At 38.1% G+C, this 15,511-nt stretch overlaps 1 protein-coding gene across 4 annotated transcripts in view; it reads left to right on the forward strand.

The window, feature by feature from the left end:
* LOC129721824 (uncharacterized) overlaps positions 1 to 15,511 on the forward strand; it is a 240,622-nt gene that overhangs the window by 200,541 nt on the left and 24,570 nt on the right. For all 4 annotated transcript variants that reach the window (XM_055674840.1, XM_055674842.1, XM_055674841.1 and 1 more), the window contains 2 exons: positions 5,160 to 6,791; positions 6,851 to 6,882. In XM_055674840.1, the coding sequence (XP_055530815.1) occupies positions 5,160 to 6,791; positions 6,851 to 6,882 (1,664 nt within the window). The remainder of the gene's footprint in view (positions 1 to 5,159; positions 6,792 to 6,850; positions 6,883 to 15,511) is intronic.

Genomic DNA, 15,511 nt, shown 5'->3' on the forward strand with positions numbered 1-15,511 from the left:
AGATCCCCAAGTGTGATCGAAGCTCTTTCCAGTGTTGTTGAATATATTCCTGTAAAATTTAAGGGGAGGCTGGGAATATAAAAAACGTAAGTCACTGAACAATTCTAATCCTGTGTACGGACTTTTAAACCTTTGTAACTAAAAATCCTTCTAATTACAGTGTTTAGTCCCACGTCACCATTTCATACAACCCGAGCGCTGAATACATTATAGTAGAATACATTATAGTTTGTTTTTTATCTATCCATGACAGCCAGTTTTCAAAAAAAATCAGATTTTAAAAAAGTTAGCTCTTTTGGATAATAAATTTTTAATATTTTTTTTTAACTTTTTTCGAAAATTTTATATTTTTTTCAAAAAGACAAAATTATTATTTATAATATTTTGTTTTGGGAGGCGAAAAACTGGAAAAGCGCCTTCTCGTTCCAAACCCGAGAGTAGCATCTCTGTATTGTCTGCCAAAAATCCATAAGCATTCAATAGCAATGCGCCCGATCTCTTCAAACATATGTACTCCAACGGAAAAAATGGCTGCGTGGTTAGTGAGTGAAATAAAAAATTTCCCAATCAACCCGGGGAAAAGCATAAAAAACGCTATGGAGCTGGTCGAGCTAATCAGAGACTTAAAAGACGCCGTAACGAAATTCTGGTGTCCTTCGATGTCGCTGCGTTGTTCCCAAGTGTGCCAGTCACGGATGCACTGCGAAGCCTACGGCATCATTTGAAACATCAGCGTGCTCCAATAAACCAAATAGAGGCATATTTTTCTGTGGCAGAAGTCTGTATGAAACAGTATGTGTTCCAATTTCGTTGAAGGTTCTACAAACAAGTCTTCGAACTTAGTATGGGTAGGAAATTGTCCCCGTTGCTAGCTGGGCTCTTCATGAGTGACTTCGAAGCTGAAGCACAAAAAGATAAAGTCTTTCCCCGAGTTTGGAAAAGTTATGTAGACGATGTTTTTGCCCTTGTCAAAGAACGCTATTTGCCGCAAACTTTATCTTTAACTTTAACTTTAAAATTCGGCGACTTTCACAGACCGCTATATAACAGTGGACACAAACCACTTTGGTGCTCAGAAACAGTCAGCTTTCCATGCCATGGCCCATAGACTATTTAAGATTCCTTTGGATAAAGACGAATTTGAAGCGGAAGAGAGTAAAATCTACAAAACAGCCGAACAGAATGGTTTCAACAATATTTTTGTTCAAAAAAATCTCAGAAAACATGAACGGAAAAAACACCGACAAGATGCTTCCACACTTCAACCGGAAAAAGTACCCCCCACCAGAGTTAGCCTGCCGTTCTACCCAGTTTTTTTCAAACCCAGTAAGAAATATTTTAGAACAACAAGAATTTGCAGTGGCACACAAAAGTGGCAACACACTGCGGTAACTGCTATGCAACCTTAAAGATAAGGTCCCTAGCGATGAGCAATCTGGAATCTGCCAGATTCCACGCAAGGATTGCACTGCTCTATGTATTGGCCCAACACGCCGTAAATGTCAAACTCGTCTGAAGGAGCATAGAAAAGCAGTTGATCACAATAAATCCGGCGAATCAAGTGTAGCGGCACACACGATCAGCCTAAACCACGAAATTGACTGGGGGAGTGCAAAACTGGTAAAGGCAGTGAGGAAGGTATCACTGTTAAATGCTTGGGAGTCTATGTACATCACCACAGCTGAAAAACCTTTGATGAATGAGGATGATGCACCGATAATTTCGCCTCTCTTCTATCTGATAAGGCAGAGAGCGTAGGCTGCCACATTCCTCTCCAGACATTTAGTTAACCGTAAGAGAAAATAGTAATCAGTTGGACATCGGGCCTCGTCTTGAATGATAAGCAGAATTTTGCTGGAAACCGGTCAACGGTACAGGTAAATTTTTCAATTTGATTACGTGTAGATTTAGTAAGAGTGATAAGCGTTGGTGTCTTGTCCTTGATATCGTTTGTTATTTTGTTTTGGCTGTAAAAATATTTGTATTCATCAATACTTTTTCTACATAGCTTCTCCGTAACGAGTCATGATTGAAAAAAAATTAGCAGCATAAAATGGCATCTTTCGCCCATAGATACATCTACACACCCACAATAAACGGAGATGATTTTGTTACTGTGGAGCAACATTTTATTATTTTTTGCGTCTTATGGCCGCGCATTAGACAAAAAAAGGTAAAAACCAAAAAGTAACAAAATATATGACGACCACACGCTTGTTTGTGTTTCTGCAGGGGAACACACAATCAAGAGCCGTAATGTATGTATTAGCAAGACTTCACTCGCTGCATTAATATTAATGCAGCTATCAGGTTCATTTCTGTTCCCTTCATTCACACATAAGCAGAATCTCACCGGTCAACCTCAAATGTGTAATTAGAAACATCACTTTTTCGTTCCCCACGGTCGACGTAAAAATGAAAAATGACTAGAGTTGCTGGAGATGTGAACATGGGATTTCTAGATGGGTACGAGTTTTGTATTATCGACCATTTGATACAGATCTTAATGCGTTTCCATAGAGCAATGAGTGTGTGGTTTCACCATGGCTTGCATCCGCTAGCTAGAAGGAAATGCTTGTGCGCAGTTTTCAAATCGTACTATGATTGAGCAATTCTCGCTGAAGCCGTCCCACTGGTGACATGAGGTCTTTAAAAGACGATATTTTTGTGTGATTGAAAGTAGTGGAAAAATGAGCAAACCACTTTGATTAGTTCATATTGATGGACTCCTCGGGCACAAATCGGTTAAACGGTTTCTACAAATATTGATTTTTGAGCAATTCTCGATCTTTTTATTGATTTATTTCTTTTGAATTTGTCATTGAACCCCCTGCAACCAACACATCGTTTTAAAGAGGAATAATAGAGCTTTCATTTGAAGTAGAAAAAAATTGGCCGCCATCTTGGATTTCATTAGAAAAACGTGTTTTTGAGCAAGTTCGCAACCACCGATTTTGAATTTGACATCACCATTGGAAAGCTGAGGAAAAATGCTTCAAGATACATTAGGTGAGCATTGAGTTTACCTTGTCATTTTGGTCACTTTTCAAAATCGAGCTTCAAACAGTTCCACGCATGAAGCGAACCAATCAACGCATGATGATGAGCCTGTGGTGTGTGTCTGTGTGTAGCGTATATTAGGGGCCATCCATATTTCACTTGGACAGATTTTTAGAGATTTTGTTACTCCCCCCTCCCCCACCACTGCTCATATAAATTCTTAATATTTTGTATGGACCGTGGACATCACACAGACCCTCCTCCCCAAAGTTGTCCACGTGGAATGTGGAAGGCCCAATGCCTGTGTGACTTTGGGTCTGTTCACAAATTACGTGAAGCATAAAAATCGTATCTTTGACCTCTTTTCACTGCATTTACATTGTTTATTTCTCCACTCCATCGCTCCTCCTTGAATGTAACGTAATTTGTGAGCAAGCTTCTCTACGATTTTTTCACCAGAACAAAATTTGGTTCCTCGTACGGAGGTCAGTTTTCGCGTGTTTAGTAATCAAACAAATTAATGTTAGATGTTGTTTTTGCTTCTGTTATAAACTGTTGTTTTCATCATGAAACAACTATCAACAAACTTAGGTATGGTATACCAAGGTATAGTATGAAACTAGTATATCCCGAGTAACCTGGAGAAGATTTGTGTATGCCAGCGTAAATAAAGTAAGAGTAGAATCATAACTTTATCCCTAGCTAATTCTTATCGACGAAAAGGGTACGTTTGCTACCTAGCGAAATTTAGCCAATTGATTAAAGGCTATTAAAAATTACGGTGCGTGGGTGCATTTACTACCTGTGAACTAGGAATATTGACTGTTCACATCATACGTACACCACATGCTCAGCATATTGCGTTGATTTGATATTGGCCGCGCGTCATGTGTTAAACTGTTTGAAGCTCGATTTTGAAAAGTGACCAAAATGACAAGGTAAACTCAATGCTCACCTAATGTTTTGAGTGTATCTTGAAGCATTTTTTCTCAGCTTTCCAATGGTGATGTCAAATTCAAAATCGGTGGGTGCGAAGTTGCTCAAAAACACGTTTTTCTGATGAAATCCAAGATGGTGGCGAGATCCAAGATGGCGGCCAATTTTTTTCTACTTCAAATGAAAGCTCTATCATTCCTCTTTAAAACGATGTGTTGGTTGCAGAGGGTTCAATGACAAATTCAAGAGAAATAAATCAATAAAAAGATCAAGAATTGATCAAAAATCAATTATCGTGAAAACCGTCAAACCGATTTTTGCCCGAGGGGTCCATCAATATGAACTAACCAAAGTGGTTTTCTCATTTTTTCACTATTTTCAATCATTTAGATACAAAAATATCGTTTTATAAAGACCTCATGTCATCAGTGGGACGGTTTCAGCGAGAATTGCTCATTGTAGGACGCTAATGAAGTCTTTGGAATTATCAACGTTTCCTTGCTGTATGACGGAGAAAAATAAATGACACCTGGCAGCTCTTGTTATATTTTTTCTCTACTCCGTGTGCGTATGACAAATAAACTAATATACACGCAATGACAATGTGTGTTGTTACTTGACGGGAGGAGTCTGTTATTACTTTTTGAGTAACAAATCTATTATAAAACGGAGAATTTTTGGTTATTGCTTCTAAAGTAACAAGGAAAAATTCTGCGTGTATGCAATGTTTCAGCTAAACTAAAATAACAATTGAGAATCCCATATTAATTTTCAGGATCATTGAGGCAGACAATGTGTGCAGCAGCGAAGGCGAAAACTAAGCGAACTGGAAATATGATACAGATTTGGAAAAATATACGGGACGAGACGGGTCCCGTCGGGATGCGGTATATTTTTCCAAATCTATATCATATTTCCAGTTCGCTTATTTTTCGCTTCCCCTGCTGCACACATTGTCTGCTTTAATGAACTTGAAACTTAACGGGTAGAAGCCGTTGTTAAAAATAGAAATTAGTTCGAAAAAATCCCATTTTTATGTCCCGTTCTTTATGGAATTGTTCTCCTGCTGGTCACGATGACAGTAGTTCAAAAGTTAAAAGACCAGTTAAACTCAGAAAGCATTTGGGAACTTGACTTATAAATTAAACTTGACCTATAAATTGAATAATCAGGCCAAAGACTTTGCCAGTAATTTTGTGTTCTCATTCGTTTCATATTTGTAGCTATCAACTGACAATCTGCTTGACCAGACCGTTCAATATCAAAATGAATCAGTTTCATCGCACGAGCTTAACGGGATTGAAAATTATAATCTCTTACAAAACCAGAATCATAGATCATCGAGTTCTCAGTCCGGCCACCATTCTGGGAAAAATGTTCGACAAAATAATGACCAAAACCTGGTGTTGGTGCAAAATGATTGTGGATCCAGTTCTAATATTTTCTTATCAAGTAAGGAATCATTGAGCTCCGTATCTGTTTTTCTGGCAACGAAAACTAATTCTTCCGCTGAACAGGAGACTGCTTCTTTAAAGAACTTAAGTGATTTTTGTGATGTGAATTCATTAGTTGAACATACATTTAGCACTGAAAATGGCTTCGAAGATAATAATGATTCCTCGCAAGTCGATAATGGTGTGAAGCTCTCTACCCGTTTGGTGGATGTAGCGATTAGCATTGGAGAAAAAAATAACTGCTGTGAAGAGCCGCTATCAGCATTTGCAGCTCTCAGAGAAGCACAGGAGGATGTTACTCCATTGGATAGTCTAGATGATAATTCTTCTCATGAAACGAATAGTATAGAAGAAGCTTTACGAGCTTTAGATCACGCTATAAATGGAGAACATGAGAGTACCACAAGTGAAGACGAGCGTAATTTTGTTGATTATTTGGGCACTGTTCATGAAGAGAGAATCGATGGCGTCCGCAATGAATTCTGTATCGAAAAAAATTCATCTTCAGATAGCGGCATGGAAGAGGCCGAAATCAGTGAAAAAAATGTTTTTATTGATGTTTCGCAGCAGGCAATACGAGAGGTAGCAACCAAATTGGTAGACGAAATATTATTACTTTGTCAAAACCGAGTTGAAAAAATACGGAAATACGATTCACATGATGTGTTTGAAAGGAATAATCAGGATGATGATTTTGATGATTTTAATAAAACCATTTTATTTGAATGTAGCACACCTTTTGTCTCGAAAAACGCTAATTTTGGTTATAAAAATTCCTTCACGAGGCATGCTCTTTTCAATATCAATCAAAATGATACCTACGTACAAGATCACTCATGGCAAGAATTGAAACATGAAAGAAGAAAAGCAGCCAATGATTGTATGTCTTCGAATATTTCAAACCAAACCGGCGATTATTCTATAAACGAGAATGACGATGATCTTGAGCAAATATACCCGTTAAACGAAACAGTTGAGATTGCAGCAAACAATGCCGAAAACAACTTAGGTAATCCAGCTGAAACGTTCATCAAAGATGACTCAGACAATTTACCTGTAATAACCATAGACAATAGCATGAACAATGATGCTTTATCAGATAAACCAACAGCTACTCCAATGAATACACCAATTGAACAAGGATACCCAACGACAATAGATTGGGACGAATGGCTTTCGACTAGCACCTCTTCTTCGACTATATGTCGAAATTCACAGATTCGCGAAAAAGAAAATTACTTCTCAAGTCAAACAATCGATAACGGCTGGTTTTTGCACGCAGAATCAGAGTACGATAAAGCCAACGAGAATACATTTGAAATAGAAGAAAATAATGAATCACTTGATTCTACGTATGATTTACTTCGAAGGCAATTAACAGAAATGCTATCACATGCACAGGTAATCACAATAAATGTAATGATTAGCACACATATACTATAATGTTCGTTTTTTTGCAGAGTGCCAAAGAACCTGCTGACCGTCACGAAGAGTGAGTATTGTGGAGATTGATATATATATATATATATATATATATATATATATATATATATATATATATATATATATATATATATATATATATATATATATATATATATATATATTTTTTTTTTTTTTTTTTTTTGTTTCAGGTGAAGGGGAAATTTGCATCCAAACCCCTGAGGTGACCAACCTCAGGGAGTGTGGGGTTGGTTTGAATCAGTGACCGGACCCACTAAAACCCCTTCAGTCTCCAGCCCATAATACTCCCCGGGACCACCTCTAGGTATTGCTTCGGGGAGCGGCTTTTGTGCTCTGTGCACCCTCTTGGTTCTTTAGGTCTTTTTGCTAACTTAGCTAACTAACCTGGAGACTGGCCGTTAGCTAACACTGGCGTGTCGGTGGTCAACCTGTCGCCTGTTTTGCAATTCTAAAACTATTTGAGAGGCGGCTGTACAAACCGCCCTCCAAATGTTTGGGTCTTTACACATCCTCCGAACTAGGTTGTCCGGAGTGGTGTCTGGCCCGCTCACTACCATCATGTCGCTCCGCGCATGCACAAAACGAGGGCACACGAAGAAGACATGCTCAGCAGTCTCTTCCGCTTCCGCGCACTCGGGACACATGGGGGACCCCGCATGCCCGAATCTGTGTAGATACTGCCTAAAGCAACCATGGCCTGACAGAATCTGTGTCAGATGGAAGTTTACTTCTCCATGGCGCCTCCCGACCCATCCGGATACATCCGGAATAAGTCGATGCGTCCATCTACCCTTCACGGAATTTGACCACTCCTACTGCCATCTGATCATCGAGAATGATCTTCTGGTACCTCGTATGCCCCTTGTGTCACGTTGATCGAAGCATTCTACGTCCTCCTTAATGGCTATGCTGATAGGCATCATGCCGGACAGGACGCAGATTGCGTCGTATGACACAGTTCGATACGCGCTCGCAACCCTCAGGCACATGAGCCTGTAGGTACTTTCCAACTTACCCCGATGTTTACTAGTACCTAGTGCTTTGGACCACACTGGCCCGCCGTATCTCAGTATGGACGAAGTCACGCTAGCTAGAAGTTTCCGCTTGCTGCCGTACACTGCTGAGCTATTGGACATCATGCGAGATAATGCTGCAATAGCCATTGAAGCCCTCTTACAGGCATATTCGACATGGCTCCCGAAGGCGAGCTTGTCATCGATCATCACCCCCAGCAGCTTCAGGGAGCGCTTAGAGGCGATGGTGCGATTCCCGATACTGATCAACGCCTGTTGTTTCGACTTGCGGTTATTGACAACTGAAATCTCCGTCTTATGATGCGCAAGCTCCAGTTTTTTGGAGCGCATCCAGTCCTCGACGACGCTTATAGAGTGCGAAGCCGTCAACTCAACCTCCTCGATCGACTCGCCGTAGACCTCAAGTGTAATGTCGTCCGCAAACCCAACGATCACAACCCCTTGGGGGAGCTTTAGTTTCAGCACTTCATTGTACATGATATTCCACAGTACCGGGCCCAGGATGGAACCTTGTGGAACCCCTGCGGTAATTGGGACACATTTTTGACCCTCGTCTGTGCTGTAAACTAGCACACGATTCTGGAAATAATTTTCCAGAATCCTGTACAAAGATACCGGAATGTCTAGTTTCCGAAACGAGTGGGCTATGGAATCCCAGCTAACACTATTGAACGCATTTTTCACGTCCAACGTGACGATTGCGCAATAGCGAATGCCCCATCTTTTACGCTGGAGTGCTACCTCTGCTGTTTTGGTGACGGACAGAATAGCATCCACCGTAGACTTGCCTTTTCGGAAGCCGAACTGGTTACTCGACAGACCGTTTGCACTTTCGGTGTACCTAACCAGTCTATTGAGAATAACCTTCTCGAGCACCTTACCCGCCGTATCGAGCAGACATATCGGTCTGTATGCCGACGGGTCACCAGGTGGTTTCCCTGTCTTCGGCAATAAGACCAGCTTCTGTCGCTTCCATCTCTCTGGGAATGTACAGTCATCCAGGCACTTCTGCATGACTTCCCGGAATAGTCTGGGGGCCTCTTTGATGGCCTTCTTCACAGCCAGATTCGGAATCCCATCCAATCCCGGTGCCTTGCTCACCTTCAGGGAGTTGGCGATCGCGATGAGTTCCTCGTTCGTAACCGTTTCCGCCTCCTCTGCCTCGGCACGGCTAACGCCGTCACTCATATATTGGGTGTTCGGCAGGTTGGCCGACCACCTCTGGTCTGAGTTTGAGATACTGGAACGTCGGTGAAGTGACTCGCCAGCCGGAGGCCAAGGATTTGGCTCGTGGCGTGGAAAGAGTCCCTCTATGATCCGCTCAAGCATCGCTGGTGATTTTTCTGCGGGCGCCATCGCACCCTTAGTCTTGGCCATCACCATCCTATAGGCGTTTATATATATATATATATATATATATATATATATATATATATATATATATATATATATATATATATATATATATATATATATATATATATATATATATATATATATATATATATATATATATATATATATATATATATATATATATATATATATATATATATATATATATACATATATATATATATACATATATATATATATATATATATATATATATATATATATATATATATATATATATATATATATATATATATATAAATAAATATATAGGGTGGCCACCCAACCGGGAGAACCGGGAAAAAACCTGGAATCGTTTGGAACCGGGGAAAACCGGGAAAAAACCGTGAATTTCACTGAACATTACAAGCCGGGGTGAGATTGTGCCAGTGGGGGTGGGATTGTGCCATACAAACCCATTTTTTGCAGCCATCTCATGGCGATCACAAGACCAAAATTTCTTAAGTAAGTTTCTTCGAATACTTTACCAAAAAAAGACTAGTCCTGTGACCCGGAAAAGATGGCTGACATATCTTACAGTGCATAGAATAGTTTTTTTATTTGTATTCATCTTTCTCTTGGAAGCTAACTTGACCAAGGTAAGCTCCCCGGAAGTAGCATTCAAATGGCTCGAATTTTGCCCAGAGCAAATATAAGAGCAAATATAATAGCTGATAGATGTCGCCAAAAATAATCACAACTATTGAGTATGCATTCGACGAAGACATTGCTGACTTCCTACCTTGATACTTTTTGTAGAGATCTGATAGCTGCTTCAGGCAAGAAACTTCCTAACTTTACTGTGTTTATCAAGAAGATTCTGATTCTATCGCATGTCAATGCCACGTTGGAGCGAGGTTTCTCCGTCAACAAGGAGTGCGAAGCAATGAATTTGGAAAAAGACAGTCTTGTAGCACAGTGCTTGGTGTACGATACAGTACAGGCTGCCGGAGGAGGACACGAAATTGATATTGATGAGGAGATGCGTGAGCTGCTGAAGTAACGTGTTTATATATTATCTTTTATATATTACTCTTTTATATATTGAATCTTATCTGGTTGAGGTAAAAACGATTCCTTCAAACTTAATTTGGTCTAGAATTCCTCGGTAAAGAGTATTATATGCGTTGTTTATAAGATACTTGTAGACATCTCCTCTCGGTGGTGACATCCGTCGCATTTTTCGATTTTTTGCAACTATATCTCTTGATTCCAATAAGGCTGAACACGTCAAGAAGTGACTTAGAGCCAGGCCCGGATTTGAGGGGGGCTAAGGGGGCAAATGCCCCGGGCCTCCCGATGCAAGGGGCCCCCTAGTCTTAGGGCGACCTTTTTTTTTTGCTCGTCACCTTCCAGAACGTTACCTCCATATGTTCTTAGAAAAAAGGGCCCCGGGCCCCCCACCGTCTAAATCCGGCCCTGAGAGCATATTGAGATGTAAATCGAAAGTCACGCTTTTTTATTCCTTAACTGCATGGAAAACTACAGAATTCAAAAGTACAATTAACCTGAAAATATTTGAATGGACCGGGAAAAACCGGGAGAAAACCGGGAATTTAATTTCGGGTTTTGAGTGGCCACCCTCTATATATATATATATATATATATATATATATATATATATATATATATATATATATATATATATATATATATATATATATATATATATATATATATATATATATATATATATATATATATATATATATATATATATATATATATATATATATATATATATATATATATATATATATATATATATTATATATATATATATATATATATATATATATATAAATTTTAAATATAAATTTAAGAGAAAAAAATCAATAAAAAGGCCAAGGATTGTTCAAAAATCTATTTTTGTAAAAACCGTTTAACCGATTTGTGCCCGAGGGGTCCATCAATATGAACTAACCAAAGTGGTTTTCTCATTTTTCTCTACTTTCAATCATTTAGAAATAAAAATATCCTTTTTAAAAGACCACCAGTGGGACGGTTTCAGCGAGAACTGCTCCGCTATAATATATTCACTGCGGAAATTCCACCTATATTTTGAAGGGATTCCGTACCGCGTTATTACAGATTGCAGTTCGTTGTCCATAACATTGAATAGGAAGAGCACTGCCGCTCATGGCAAGTCCGTCCCAATTGCATTTTTATCAATTTTGAGTTTATTTATGGAATCAATTCCTTTTTATATCTGCTTTCGATAAAACAGGTATTTTTGAATACTTCGTTCTGAGGAACTATGAAAAAAATAGCAAGTCGGTTTGTCCCATAGCAAAAGTGATCGCAAGTCGGTCCCATTGAAAAAACCTTCGCAATTTAACCCAACAGCCAATAATGATTATGAAAAATGTGATATTTACCACAACTTATGGTCTTCAGGTTTAGATTTGGATGTACCAAGTGATATTCGATAGGAGGTTTGATTGAATTTTACGCGTTCTACATCGTGTGGCTCTAGCTGATAGTACAATGTTTTCTCCCAAACAAAGTTTCCACCAGTAGATTCCTTCAGCTGTTGTTTGTTGACAGTGAACGCTTTAGGTGTGTCACTGTATTGTTAGTTAAAGCATTCTTCAGTAAATACTACTTTTCGTATTTTATCCGTATTTTATGTAAAGATGTGGTTAAGAATTGTTCAATTATTGTCGTGAATTTCGTTTTGAAGAATTTGTCAGTTATACTAAATACTTCGGTACGCTACTTAGCTGTTTTTTAACGGAGCAAACATTTTCCTAAGCTATAGGTGTTTTCTCATATTTGCTTCCACTGCTACGTGGAAGCTGTCCGCCGTCACGAACGTGTGACCCTCTCAGGGAAATTTAGAACAAGTTCCTACACCTAAACTGATTTTGAATTTATCAGTAGTATCAAATGTAAAAACAAAATCTTATTTTATTTTGAGCGGCGCAGTTGGTACATTGTGTTATGCTTCTCACAAAAAATTTGTTTAATGAAGCACGAGAGAAGGTCATTTATGAATTGCCAGCGATGGATTCATTCCAAACGCAAGCTATAGCACCGCCATCGATTTGCAGTATTTTGTTTTTCATCACCGGTCGTAGCTGGCTATGGGACTGACTTGCTATCATTCTGGCTACGTACCGTAAAAGTAATCGCATGTGAGTCCCAGCTTATGATTTTTAACAAATTTTGATCAAATTTCAGTGTTTAAGCAAGTTTTATGATGCAATAGTGTTAGATTGTCATTGCAGTACTAAATTCTGTTAATGGTCTCGATTGAAAAAGCATTTAAGTGAAAAATTTCACCTAAAGCGTTACGATTTTCAATTGCTGTTTTCTCGTCAGCACCAAAAAGCAAATGGGACGGACTTGCTATGAGCGGCAGAGCATTAACCATAGAATGGCTCGATGGACGTTGAAACTTGAAAACCATCATTATACCATTCAGCATCGCAGCAATAAACTAATGAACCAAGCCGAGGCTCTGAGCTGACATCATCTTCCAGGTCATATCCATACTTTCAATATTTTACACAATTTTTTTTATATTTTTTTTTGTCGTCAAGCAAATGTGGACTACAATTATAATAATACAATGTTTTCTTATATTCTTTATTCTATACATAATTTTTTGAGCAGTCAGTTCTGTGAGGGTTTCTCGAAAATATTTCACGAGTTCTTAATTGATGACTGGGTGCATAAAAATTTAGTTGTGATAATAACTTGGTAGATTGCATGCGTTGAAAAATAATGTCATTGATAAAATAAAGGATTGAAAGTTCGCGGCGTTCTTTAAGTGCTTGTATGTCTATAAGCATGCAGCGTGCTTCATACGATGGTAAGAGAAATGCTGTCCAATTTAGCTTACGAAGCGCGTATAAAACAAATTGTTTTTGGACAGATTCAATGCGTACTTCATGTGGTCCATATAGGGATTCCATACACTGCTACAATATTCCAGAATTGGTCGAACGTATGCAATATATAATAGTTTGATTGTATATGAGTCTTGAAAATTATGGCCGAAACGTTTTAAAAAGCCCAGCATACTATTTGCTTTGTTTACTATTGTGTTATAGACGGATTTCGACGGAAACTTTTTGGGTGTGAAGACATCACCTAATTAAGCATCTCTGCATACTTAATTTTTCCGAAATTAGTCTAGACTGTCTTCTGAAAAGACCGAAACTTTTTTTGCCGATTTTTTGTAAATCAATATAATTCAAAAACGGTAAATTCTCAAAGTGTTCTGTAAGTAACTCATAGGAAATTGTCTGAATTTTCATAAAAAAATATGGAAAAAATTATATATCAAGTCCTACACTGAAAAAAAAATGCAATTAAAACACAAAACATCGATTTAAAAAAATGGTCATCTCCGAATTGGCTAAAAAATTTTTTGGTGAAAGACAACATTTTTGGCTACATTTCGTTCATACATCGCAACTTGAGCATATTTAAGGAAAAACCTAAAATATATTTTTTGTAATGTTCAATGGGCTCTGGGAGTCAAAAAACTGAATGCAATGCTGAACTGAACCATGCAAAATATTCAAAAACAACCCCACAAAAATAAAAGCATAAATGGAAAAATTTTGGAATCGAACAGATTTGAAAAAAGTGCAAAAGAGTAAGTTTGTAGCTTAAAAAAGTCATTTTTTCATAAATCACGTTTGGGCAACCTGAAAAAATTTTTTTAGAAAGTTTCAAAAATGCTATAAATAACATTATCTTTCTATTTAGGGCTGTTGACTGTTTTAACATCGATTTTTTTGGGACACCCTAATATATATATATATATATATATATATATATATATATATATATATATATATATATATATATATATATATATATATATATATATATATATATATATATATATATATATATATATATATATATATATATATATATATATATATATATATATATATATATATATATATATATATATATATATATATATATATATATATATATATATATATATATATATATATATATATATATATATATATATATATATATATATATATATATATATATATATATATATATATATATATATATATATATATATATATATATATATATATATATATATATATATATATATATATATATATATATATATATATATATATATATATATATATATATATATATATATATATATATATATATATATATATATATATATATATATATATATATATATATATATATATATATATATATATATATATATATATATATATATATATATATATATATATATATATATATATGGCAGAGCTGTATGCCACCACGGGTCGGTATTTGGCGATTACCGTAGGCCACGGAAGTGCTAACTGCAAGAACGCAGTCCCGGACCATCAGCGAGAGCTAGCCTAGGTAGTGGTGAGACTCAGGCATTGGGCCGCCGAATTCTCACAAAAGCCACATTATCCGGAAGCAGCTCTGAGGGAGCGAATAGTGCCGCTCCCACCACCCAAATGCACTAATTCGCCCATTGGGATTGATGCCAGTAAGTTCCCAATTACGGTAACTGGTCGCAACGCCATATGATAAGAGTCGGATTTCGTTTTCGTACCACGATTCTGGGCTGGCACCTGCGCCGAGCTCCCTTAGTAAGGTCGTGTGACAACGGCTTGAAACGGCGAGACAACAACCGGTGCAGGGGTCTCCGTCCCGTAAAACCTGGCAGGCCTTCCAGTACGTTCCAAATTCATTGCCCGGTGGGAACCGGGCAGGAGTGGGATCAGATGTCCTTTCCTGACTTGCGCCGGTCGGGGGTGTCATAGTTGCTCATAAGGCGCTATGGCAGCCGCCCCTAGCCATGGCCTCACTGCTTCGGCATAGACTACCATGGGACCAGATAGGCGACCACTCCAGTATGGATAAGGATAGCGGCTGGAAGGGGGACCCACTTAACAAAAATGAACAAAAATAATGAAGATCAACAATTGGGCGCAGATGAGTTGAAAACCCCGTTTGCACGAGGAGGCATCCAGAGGTCTCCGCCGAGAAAGGCGGAGATGGATGCAGTAAAGGACGCCTGCGAAGACGGCAAAGGCAGTACGCCTACCGGATCGACGCAAGACATCGCAGTGGCTGGTCCACTGTTGATAAAGGCGGTCGGAAGACAGCGAGACACGCTACCGAAGGTAGTAGCGCTGTCGGAGCAGCTCGATGCCATAATCGAGTTTGCGAAAAGTCGCACCAACACGACGAAGTACCTGAAGC

Source organism: Wyeomyia smithii, chromosome 2 (genome assembly GCF_029784165.1).
Source record: "Wyeomyia smithii strain HCP4-BCI-WySm-NY-G18 chromosome 2, ASM2978416v1, whole genome shotgun sequence".
NCBI lineage: Eukaryota > Metazoa > Arthropoda > Insecta > Diptera > Culicidae > Wyeomyia > Wyeomyia smithii.